General features: G+C 44.6%; 1 protein-coding gene across 1 annotated transcript in view; it reads left to right on the forward strand.

Annotated features, from left to right (window-relative positions):
• The window catches only part of Sec24d (SEC24 homolog D, COPII coat complex component), an 86,711-nt gene that overhangs the window by 66,753 nt on the left and 7,682 nt on the right, over positions 1-12,276 (forward strand). Inside the window, exons 14-19 of the mRNA XM_038311056.2 lie at positions 4,110-4,226; positions 4,879-5,049; positions 8,076-8,172; positions 8,293-8,438; positions 9,218-9,356; positions 10,168-10,286. Coding sequence (XP_038166984.1) covers positions 4,110-4,226; positions 4,879-5,049; positions 8,076-8,172; positions 8,293-8,438; positions 9,218-9,356; positions 10,168-10,286 — 789 coding nt within the window. The remainder of the gene's footprint in view (positions 1-4,109; positions 4,227-4,878; positions 5,050-8,075; positions 8,173-8,292; positions 8,439-9,217; positions 9,357-10,167; positions 10,287-12,276) is intronic.

The raw sequence follows: 12,276 nt of genomic DNA on the forward strand, positions 1-12,276 counted from the left end.
GGAAGCCATGGAGAGGCACTGCTTACTGGCTTGCTCTTCATTGCTTGCTCAGCCTGCTTCCTTATAGAGCCCAGGACCACCTGCCCAGGGATGGCACCACCCACAATGAGCTGGGCCCTCCCCCGTCAGTCACTAATTAAGAAAATGCCTGTAGCCTGATCTCATGGAGGCATCCTTTCAGTTGAGGTTTCCTCTTTTCAGGTAACTCTAGGTTGTGTCAAGTTGATGTTAACTAGATAGCACAAAAGTGTTGATGTTTTAAAATGAGAAAAAAAAAACTACTATCTAAGCATAGCAGTTCAGAAGAGCTTCATGAATACAGAGTCAGGTCCTGGGTAGCTGAAAATAAGACTTAAATGTATATAGTTTGCACAAGAAGCCTCTAAAATTCTCACCTGTAGCCTTCCCTACTGGGACACAAGCTAACATGTTCGAGAATGTGCAATGGAGAAACAGTGTTGAAGAGGCCTCTTCGTTAGTTCGTTCATTTGTTCATCATTCATTCATTCATTCATTCATTCTTTTCAATTAATAAGAAAAATCATTCAGTGCTTGTGTTTTTCAAGCAGTCTAGACTGTCCTGTGTCTACGTGTTCTGAAGGGGACAGTTCAGGACTATGGTTTGGTCATTAGCTCAAGATATTGTGTACAGAGGGCAAAGGTGCAATCCCAGTCACTATGGGCAGGGAGTAGAAACAGGCTCCTAACATTGAGATCAGGACCTGTCCCTGGCACTCAACTGGCTTTCAGGGTGGGGGGGGGATGCCTTGCCCATCCTTGGTGCAGGGGGAGGAGCTCAGTCCTTGTGCCATGCTTTGTGCAAGCCCATGGGAGGCCTGCCCCTTTCTGATGGAGATGGAGGAGGAATGGGTGGGAAGGGGGGCAGATGAGAAGTGGTTAGGGTAAGGTGTGGGGGAGGGCCTGGGAGGAGAGGAGGGAGGGAAAACATGGTATATAAAATAGTGAAAAAATGTTAATTTAAATTAATAAATAAATAAGTTATTTAAAAAGGAAGAAAAGGGGGACATGTTTTACTGTGAAGGCCCTTCAGAACTTTTCTTTCTACCAGATACCAAATAAAAGCTTTATATGTATAATACGTTATATATATAATTATATATGCACTAATTACAAATTATTATATACCGCTATTATATATTATATGTTAATTGCATGTATGTGTGTATATGTAATTCATATATTTATAGAATTATTATTAAGAAACTTCTTAAAGCAAATCGAACAGACCAAAATCAGAAAAAAAAAAAAAAGCCATGTAAATTTGTCACAAAGGCAAACGGTGGCTGTTTGGGGATGTTGGTGGCAGTCCTGTGCATGTTCCTAAAGACCCTGGAAATACTCGACTAAGGACTTTATGCTTTCCCGTTGTGCTATGTCCACAGCATTTCCCAATCTCAGCCTCTTTTTTCCTCCTGTATAGTAACAGCTGTGTTTCCTTCAGACTCTGACACACGCACGAACCAATTACATGCCGTTTGCTGACAAACAAGTAACTTGATACATAAACTTCTGTGTAAGAATTGGACTAAAGGAATGCAGGAGAGATAGATGGTCCTGTGGTTAAGAATACTTGCTACTCTTGCAGAGGACCCAAGTTCAGTTCCCTGCACCCGCATGGTGGCTCACAATTGCCTGTAACTCCAGTGGATCGTATGCCCTCTCCTGGCCTCTATGGATACTAAATACACACCATGTGCTGAAATACATGCAGGCAAAACCCTCAAACACATAAGTAAATCTTAAAAAAAAAAAGAGTTGGACCAAAAATTGGACTTGCATGGGTGTCGATGGTTATTCTTTGGAGCAGGGTTTCTCCTGAAGCTGAAGCTTGCCAAATCTGACTAGTCTTCTCTGTTTCTCCCAGTTGAATGCTGGGATTCCAGGCACCCAACATGCCTGCTGGTTTTGTATGCGGAAGCTGGGGATGTGTACTCAGGTCCTCACGCTTGAATGGCGAGCACTTTGTGCTCTGAGTCATCTGCCCAGCCCCAGCTGCTTCATGTTTTTACAATGCTGAGTTTCTTCGTGGGCCCCCGAATAGGGCCTTGTCATTCATTTAACCAGACAATTAAGTATGTTTGTTATGACTAACCGAACCATCGAAGTCTTGTAACTCTTGTGTTCTGTGCTTACTCTGTCATGTATGGTTTGCATGAAGCAGAGAGGAGCTAAGTGGTTGTCCTAAAGTCACAGAGTTAACACAATGGCGAAGACTCTAACCCCATGGGAACTGGGATCCGTGGTCTTTGGAGTACACGTTTTGGCACTTCTGCGACTAGACAACATCCAGAAGAGAGCGGAGAACATAGACAGTGAATTCTCTAGGAACTGGGTGGCTCAGACGAGAAACATTTTACTTTATATTTCTGAGAGCTGATGTGTGACTGAGAAATATTTTTAGTTTGCTCCAATTAACACAGGACGTCTCCATATGATGTGATTTTCACTTTCCTTTATACAGTAAAAGACAAGATGCGGTCCGGGAAGCAGGCAGCAGACGGGGAGGGTCATTTAAATTTGAGGGAAAATGTGGTGATGGTGGTGACCGTTCAGATGCAAATTCAGGGTGTTGCTTTTGGGGTAGTTTTAATGCTGAAGAACATTTTAATTAAACCTACTGGAAATAAGTAGGCAGTTTGCAAATGCTTTGTTGGCTGACACACACTGTGGAGAGTGCCCAATGCATCCTGTCTCTCCTGCATGCACCCCTTCTTTCTTCTCCATCTCCGGTATCTCTTCTGCTAGCATGTCATATACATGTATGGCTTTCTGTGTGTGTATGAAACACAGGAGCCAAAAATGAGAGAAAACTTGTTGTTTTTTTTCTGAATCTGGCTTATTTAACTTAATATGATAATCCCCATTTGCATCTATTTCCCAGCAAGTAATTTTATTTCACTTAATAGCTGACTAAAATCCCATATGTCTATGTGCTACATGCCCTTTGTCACCTACTGACGAACACCTAGACGGATTCCGTTACTTGACCACTGTGAACAGTGCTATCATAAACATGGGTTTGCAGGTCTTACTGTGCTGTGTGGACTCAGGGCACTTTGTGTATATATCTAGAAGTCCTACATTCCATCTCTACCGATGGAGAACAGTGTGGAGGGCCCTCAGTAACTGCAGAACCAGCAGACTGCAGGAAGGAGCTTTCCAAGCAATACTGCTAGTAGGTTGCTTTTGCAAACCAAACTTTCACCTCACCTGGACGCAAGTTAATGATGTCAGGCGAGACAATGTCACATTAAAAAAGAAAATGAAAGAAACTAACCCTTAGTATTGTTTCCTCGAGAGTGAGCCTGTTGGATTAGAAAAGTTCTGACCTGATCAGGTCTCTTAAACAAAGGCCATCCTCTTTACTCGCTGAACAGCGCAGCAAATAGGAACTTACGTCTTAATCAGTTCTCTATAAACGGTTCACAAGTGAGGATATTGATTTTTGGCCCTACTGATCCCAAAGAGAACACAAAGAGTATTAATCTATACTCATGTATTTTATTTTAACCCCTTTAGGTTGATTTCAATGCCTCTCTGCCTCCAGTGAATGGTCTTAGGTGTAACCACCACATCTTACCCCGACACACACTGTCCTAAGTTAGGGCATGAATGGGTCACTAGGGAGAAACAGAGAACATGTTATATCAGGGAGTTCAAAGTGTAGAAAGATCGGTTACATTGTTTTTCCAAAGGTCAGTTAATTCTGAGTATACAGTGTATAAGCAGAACGAATGCCTCATGATAAATGATCTCCAAGCGCATCATTAACTTGGCCCCAGGTTAGGTGAAAGTTTGGTTTGCAAAAGCAATCTACTAACAGTATTGCTCGGAAGGAAAGCTCATTCCCATAGTCTGGTGGTTCCGCAGTTACTGGAGGACCCTCCACACTCTTTTCCATTCTGATTGGCTGGTGGGCTCCCTTCTAGAGACTTGCAAGAGGTCCCCTTTGTCCCCCGCCTCGACCATAGCTTGTTCTTCGCTTTCATCTTTACCTTCCTGACTGCAGTGAGGTAGGATTTTCATACACGTATGAATCTCTTAAGAATAAAACCACAACAACCAGACATTTTGTGCGTTGCTTTTAGGCAGCAGAGTGCCCTGGGAAGCTTTTCATCTTCCATTCTTCCTTGCCTACTGCAGAAGCACCGGGAAAACTCAAGAACAGAGACGACAAAAAGCTGGTTAACACAGACAAAGAGAAGGTACCTGGGAGCGGTTACTCTTTGAAGCATCCATTGAAGCGTTATTAAAAGGGGTCCCATCCTCCATGAGTATTCTGAACTGTAACCTGCTAAGGGGTTTCATAGCGCCAGAGAGGCTTTTAAGCGACGAGTCTACACTGACACATCTTCCGTGTGCAACCTGTGTCAGATGAGAATTTTAGAAAACGGAAGGGAGGGCTTGCTCGAAGAAAGAAGTGGAGAGGGAAGGCAGTTGCTCTGTGACATTCTCCTGAGGAAGAGACACTAGTCGTGAAGCCAAGGTCAGATGCTGAAAAGAAGCCGTCCCTCAAGCCCGAGACAGTGTGGCAGCCGGGAACAGTCTCTGGTGATGGAAGAAGGGTGTGACTGAGGTGCTGGCCCCTCAGCCACCCAGCACCATCCAATCCACGGAGCTGCATCCAGGCCTACGGACTGAGGATGGGAGCAGGGACAGCCCCATTGGGGTGTTAGAGTATCAGATAACCCAAAGGAAACCAACTGTTTTATTTCATTAGCCTGTTCCACTTAACTGGAGGTAGAAATTCCGTATTTTTCCCCATTTAAAATGTCCAATTAAAAAAATTAATAGGAACTTAAATTTTAATAAAAAAAATACTGTATAGCTTTTCATTTCTTCCATCTTTTTCCTCAGATGCTTTTCCAGCCCCAAACAACTGTCTATGAATCTCTGGCCAAGGACTGTGTGGCCCATAGCTGCTCTGTGACTCTCTTCCTCTTCCCCAGTCAGTATGTGGATGTGGCTTCCTTGGGGCTGGTCCCCCTGCTCACGGGAGGAACCCTTTACAAATACAATGGATTTCAGGTAAGTGGCGAGCCGTCTGTGTGTCTGTGTGTCCTGGCTGAATTTTGAATATTTCCTTAAGATGTTCTTTGTCTCTGTCCTTACTTCCCCCTCCCCCACTCTCTGGTGTGCATGGGGGCGGGGCCTGTGTGTGCAGGTGTACACCTGTCAGTGAGAGCTTCTGGTGGTCAGGAAGGACCTTGAGGAGTTGGTTCTCTCCTTCCAGTTGGGGTGGAGTCTTCCTTGTTTCTGCACTGTGCACTGCCCTAAGCTAGCTTGCCCAGCAAGCTTTCTGGGAGTTCTGCCTCTGCCTCCTGTATTGCCGTAGGAGTTCTGAGATTACAGCTTTGAGCTACCATACCTGTTTATTGTTTGTTTATGTTTTTGCATGTGGGTCAGGACCAAACTCAGGTCATTAGACTCACAATAAGTGGTTTTGTTGTTGTTGTTGTTTTGTTTTGTTTTGTTTTTCTGGTCCTTTGAGACAGGGTTTCTCTGTAGCTTTGGAGCCTGTCTTGGTACTAGCTCTGTAGGCCAGGTTGACCTTGAACTCACAGAGACCTGCCTGCCTCTGCCGCAGGGGTGCTAGGATTAAAGGTGTCTGTTACCACTGCCCAGCCACACCAAGTGTTTTTAAGACTTGAGCCATCTCCTCGGCCCAGTTTCAGTTTGATGGTTTAAGAAAGTTGCATTGCGGACAACTAGCAAAAATAAATTCCATAGATATAAAACTGTGTGTGTTTATTTGGCCTCCCACTGATTTTAACTCCCACATCGCGCTCGTACTGCCCCAGAGTTGAATATTAATGTGGGCTTTGCAATGGGGGAAGGTATACTTTATATAAGAGACATCTAAGATAATGTTTGAAACTGCAACTGCGTGCTTGCTTTAATTTGTTGAACTATGAGGCCGGTTCACTTCATCACCCCTTCTCTTCCAATCGGATGAACGTGCCTCCCCTGAATTAGGCAAAGGCATACGCCCCAGTTTAGGTCAGGCTTCTCTTGGGGACAGTTGTGCCTCGAAGTCTTACTGTAATTAGGCACAGAGAATGGGTGTGACCCCAGGAGGACCCAGGGCCAGGCCACTGATGTTCGTGCTCCACAGGGCAACTGGTCACAGAGGGCTGTTCTCCTAACAGAAGACAAATGCTCACGCTGTCTTAGCTTAGGGATGGATAAACAGCACCCAGTTATGTATTTGTATGGGAAGCTAAGTAGGAGACTTAGGAAGGCCAAAGACTGAAAATGAAATGCATTTTTAAAAAAGCTTAAGACCCCTTGAAAACTTCAGGATAAACATATGTTGCTGCAGGTACACTAGAACATAAGCCCCTAATAATGGTAACACCAGACACTCCTCTGGTCAGAATTCCAGGGATTTGAGGCCCGCTGTGACTGTTTCAGGCTATTCTCTAGTGAGGAGAATACATTTGCTCAGAAACCTCCATCTTCCATTTCTTGCTAACGAAGTCCTGGCTGGGGTGGTCCTGGGGTCCCACATGGGTGAGGCTATCTTCATGAGAGTGAATTAGGTGCACTGTGACCCAAGGGTCGTGTTGGCGAGTGGCATTGGACTTCACCATTGCTGATTCCATCCCCTTAGTGGTGCGCTAGTTCTGTGTAGTATTTGATAAAAGTGCTTTGGTTGTTTGTCACTACACCAAAGTTTATTATTGATTCCATCGATGCTATTAAAAAAGAAATGGTGTCATGATCCCATAGGAGAAAACTGTCTGCACTGTCAGTAGGTAGAACATTTTATAATCAGCATTAGTGTTAATTCGCTTCAGTTTTTGTGTGCATTATTGTAGACAGAATCATATTAGCATCTCCTTCTCAGCTTTAGTAGTAAAAATTTTAATAGTGTCTTCCATTAAATAATATTGCCAGGTGAAAATGATGGTCAGGAAGAGAGTCGGGCACCTGGTGTGTGTGTGCAGCGTCCATAGTTGGGCACCTGGTGTGTGTGTGCATTGTCCATAGTCGGGCACCTGGTGTGTGTGTGCAGCGTCCATAGTCGGGCACCTGGTGTGTGTGTGCAGCGTCCATAGTCGGGCACCTGGTGTGTGTGTGCAGCGTCCATAGTCGGGCACCTGGTGTGTGTGTGTGCAGCGTCCATAGTCGGGCACCTGGTGTGTGTGTGCAGCGTCCATAGTCGGGCACCTGGTGTGTGTGTGCAGCGTCCATAGTCGGGCACCTGGTGTGTGTGTGCAGCGTCCATAGTCGGGCACCTGGTGTGTGTGTGCAGTGTCTTTTATGAGGACTGTCTGTGGTGTGCCTGTTTCCTTTCCTCTTCTCTTTGTTCTGGGGATTGGGGATGGAAATCATGTGTGTGTGTGTGTGTGTGTGTGTGTGTGCGCCTCTCCACTACCTCTCAAGCAGCAATGGTAAGAATCTCATAAAGACTTTTCTGACCTGGTCAGACATACATCATTGGCTGCTGCCTCTCAGCTAGGTAGTGTTCTAGGTGAGCCTCATCTCCGTACTGTATACTTGTGTACCCCATTAATATTGCTTAGGTGTGGGATGTCAACAACTTTCATAAATACAGTTTAAAAGAGTAGCTATGAAGTCCAAGGGACTTCATACGTTAAACACTGAATCGCTTTCCATATCTAACACTAATCCCCTGAGTGAATCGCTTATGCTATTTCTCCATTTTCAAAATAAAGTTAATAAGTGACTTCCCACCCAAATGTTATGAAGATGAAAGTGATAGATAAGGAACTTATCTATTTATTTAGGAACTTAACTTTGAGTCATTGCCCAAAGGTTATGTATTTCCTAAGATTATATATGTACATCACCCTCATCAATTTAGACCGTGAAACCCAATATGGACAGGTTCAGAGAACCGCCATATAGGGCTGCCATGCATGCTTCAGCATTGCCAGGGCACAAATTTCAATTTCATATATGTACATAAGACATACATGTAAGTGTGCTAAGTCAAAATATAAAAATTTTAAAAGTCAGTTAAAAGTAATGTTACTTGAAGTCTTTTACTGCCACCTGGTGGTCACTGATCACATTTTGTCTTTTAGGTAAATTTGGATAGCCAGCAGTTTCTGAATGACCTCCGAAATGATATTGAAAAGAAAATAGGCTTCGATGCCATCATGAGGGTTCGCACCAGCACAGGTAACTATCATTTACGTCATCTCACGTCCTTGCTGCAGAATTATTTTCTCCTTAAGTAACAGCAAAACAAAGAACAGCGAAGTTCAGATAAGCAAATGCTCCTTTCTTCCGGTCCTTTAGGTTTCAGAGCCACCGATTTCTTTGGAGGAATATTTATGAACAACACCACGGATGTAGAAATGGCAGCCATCGACTGTGATAAGGCCGTGACTGTAGAGTTCAAGCATGATGACAAGCTCAGCGACGATGCTGGAGCCTTGATCCAGGTGACCAGGCCTGCACCAGCCCTTGTGACGTGCCGCCAGATGTGCCGCCAGATGTGCTGCTCTCTTCATAGAGAAACCGAACTCTCCCTCTCGACGCAGGAGTCCTCAGAGTACTCTTGTGTGGTTCACCCATAGATTGATATATATGTATATATATATATATGTGTGTGTGTGTGTGTGTGTGTGTGTGTGTGTGCTGCTTCAAGCGACATGGCAGTGATTAGCCCAGCAAACCCACGTGAAGCGTCAGACATCAGCAAACTGGTCCCCGTGAAGTATCTTTGTCCAAGGTTCTTGCAGTCATATGACCCCACCCTAATGAGTTCATTTTAGTCAATTCACCCTCTACAGGTGCTACCTCCATGTTCTTCCCTAAGGAAGAGCATATCTGTTGGTCATCCGGTACCAGATGGTCAGCCCTAGAAACATACACATGTGTAACATTATATGGACGGAACAGGTTGTATTTAGGAATAAAGAACATATCCATGCAATAACAATTGGTGAGATAAGAGGCCGTGAAGGAGGGTGTGGAGGGGTATATGGGAGGATTTGAAGAGAGGAAAGGGAAGGGAGAACTGTTGTAATTATATTAATCTCAAAAATTAAAAAATATAAAGGTCCTACCTCCAAATGAAGTCATTTTCTAAGGTGCTGGGGCTTAGAACTTCAGCATACAGGGGCCGCAGTTTAGCCTTTATCCTATACACGAAATAGGATTAGGTTAGCTTGTCTGGACCTGGTCCAGTAATACCCATGCCTCAATGTTGCTTCTGCAGTGTGCTGTGCTCTACACGACCATTGGCGGTCAGCGAAGACTCCGGATTCACAATCTCGCCTTAAACTGCAGCACCCAGCTGGCAGACCTTTACAAGAGCTGCGAAACAGACGCCCTTATCAACTTCTTTGCCAAGTCAGGTAGCATCTTGCTAACATCGTAGCTCAGTGATTCAGTCAAGGCTCACTGGGTGACCAGGCAGAAGCTGGAAAACACTACGGTGGTACAAGAACCAGTAAAGTCAGCCGGGGGGAGGAGGGGGTGGCACACACCCTTAATCCCAGCACTCAGGAGGCAGAGGCTAGCCTGGTCTACAGAGCTAGTTCCAGGACAGGTCCCAAAGCTACAGGGAAACCTTGTCTCGAAAAACAAAAACCAACCGAAAGAACCAGCTAAGTCAAGGGTTGAAGAATGGTCAGCGCCCACCAGCTGTAGAGGTGAGACAAGCCTCTCCAGGGCCAGGCCACACAGATCTGCTTGAGTTCCCTTGCTAGTAAAGAGTCTAAGGTGAAATTTAGGAGTGTGTGAACGTGCCCTCTAGCACCAGTGATTTGCTCCGATGTTGGTTATCTGTGCCCTGACCACAGAGACGCAGGATGGATGCTTTCTCTGGCTTCCCTTCTGAAAGTCCGTACTTAAGGTATAGAGGAGAGCATTTCAGCCTGCAGAAGTCAGGGCCTGGACAAACAACAGGCTGGCCTGTCTTTTCTGTGTATAGAACTCTATTTCTAGTAGTCTCAGGATAAATCTGGGTCGACGTAACCCTTCGGTATAACTAGACCGTTGTCCTCCATTGCCTGGATCATCCTATGTACTCAGAAGAGGGCCATTAGCAAGAACACCATCCTTGTTTGGTTGTCTCAAGATAACAGTAACTTGTTCTTTGTTATTATGAAGAGATCAGTTTCTAAAGCTTTCACGTCCTTTCTGTTTGTGGTTTTGTGCTCCTAGCTTTTAAAGCAGTTTTGAACCAGCCTCTGAAGGTCATCCGGGAAATTCTAGTTAATCAGACTGCCCATATGTTGGCGTGTTACCGGAAGCACTGTGCCAGTCCGTCTGCAGCAAGCCAGGTGAGTTCCCTGCTGGGCTGAGCAGCCAGCATGTGCAGAGAGTGTGTGAAGCTGCTGCAACTCTCGTGTGCAGAGCGAGTGTGTGCAGCTGCTGCAGTCAGCAAGTGTGCACAGCTACTGCAGCCAGATACTCTGAAGGAGAGCATGCAATCAAGGAAACTGAGGATACACCTGGAGTGGGAGGGGACGATGACAATGGGAGTATGTACCTTTGTAGCCAACATCAAAAGAGAAACCTGGGCTTAACAAAGTGTCTGAACCAAAAAATGTGACAGTCACGACTACATTGTTTATAACAGAGGAATGTCATAACATTGCAGGATTCTCTTTTGTATATAGACCTCGATGTTATGCTGTGAAATGTGCGTGCTTAAACAGACTTTAGGCATATAAATAATGTTGCCATGAGCTGACGACAGTAGTAACACCGGCTCTTTAAAAAATAAATATAATTTATAATATAAGTGATGGAATTATTTTCATTTAAAAGTTACATATTGAAACATGGTCTCTCTATGTAGACCTGACTGGCCTGCAACTCTCTGTGTAGATCAGGCTCTCCTTGAATGTGCGGCAATCCTCCTGCCTCAGCTTACACATTATTAATAGAATCACTTCAAAACAATTGTCTTTGGCCATCATCTAAGTAATTTGAAATTTAAGGTAAGCCTTACTTAGAAAGGCTAAACCATGTGTTTTTCTTGTGTCCTCTGGATCACATTCTCCCCTGTGTCTGTGAAGTTAGATGGCTGTTTTCATGGCTATATACTGAATATACTATATTCATAGTTATATAGAATATAACTATAGGATTCTGATTAAAAAGAACTCAGTGAGCAACTTGTAGGACATGTTTCTAACCCATTCGTTGTTGAAGTGGCTACTCACCTTGGAGGAAGCTGTAGGCAGGAAGAGAACACCCACAAATCCTGCATCTAGATTCACAACTGAGTAAGGAAGGAAAACAAGACAAGCATTTGTTACACTGCCCTTATCAGGAAAGTCCCCCTTTGTGCTGCTTGAAGCGATTAGTCAAACATTCTTTTGCCTTCTGTGTTGGTAGTTGTTCCGAGAACTGTTGCGTCAATATGGCTGCTCATTTGTCTTTGTTATTCAGGATATCTTTGCTTTAGTAGACTCAAGTTTCAATACTATTACAGAAGCCAGGTGTAGTGGCATAGGCCTGTAATCCCTGCACTCTGAAGGGGAGGAATCAGGATCAGGTGTTGAAGGTTACTGAGGCCTATGTGAGCTCTATGAGACCCTGTCTCCTAAAACAAAAACAAACAAAACAAAAAACAGAAGGGAGGGAGGGAGGGAGAGGGAGGGAGGAAGGGAGAGAGGGAGAGAAGTGGTTGGCAGTGGGAGAGGGGAGAAGCAGGCACATTTGAGTAGTGTGCTTGTTTGAGTCACGTGAGCCCACCATGTGCATGTGGAACCCAGCTTGAATGGAGCCAATTATGAGCACTCTGTACCACTTGTCTGGGATTCTGGAAGATTCTCTTTCCACCCAGGTGTGTCTCAGCTTTCGAAGGATCAGAGGATGTGGAGCTGGCACAGCCAGTGTCTTCTCCTCAAGGTTATTCGCTAATATTAAAATGATTGCCTTGAAAGACCTAAGTGAAGAAACAATCTGTTGCCTATTTAAGGGGAAAAGTAAGGCTTCTGGTGCAAAAGGAGAATGTCTACACTAGAGCAGCTCTTTTTATGGCGTAAACATTGTAGGACAAGCTATGGTGGTTTTTATTTTATTCAGGGCGAGTTAATAGAGATGATATCTGCTCTTTAAAATGAGATTTTTTTTCTTTCTCTACTTGAACTTTCATTTGCACCTTGCAACCACCAGTGAAGCTAGGGCCCTAATGCTCCCATCACCTCCCACATCCCACCTCTGAGCACGGGTGCACAGAGGACCAAGCCTTCAGTACTGAGTCCTCATGATGGTAGGACCCTAATGCTCCCATCCCCATCACCTCCATCACTTCAGCTC

The sequence above is a fragment of the Arvicola amphibius genome, chromosome 14 (assembly GCF_903992535.2).
Source record: "Arvicola amphibius chromosome 14, mArvAmp1.2, whole genome shotgun sequence".
Lineage (NCBI taxonomy): Eukaryota > Metazoa > Chordata > Mammalia > Rodentia > Cricetidae > Arvicola > Arvicola amphibius.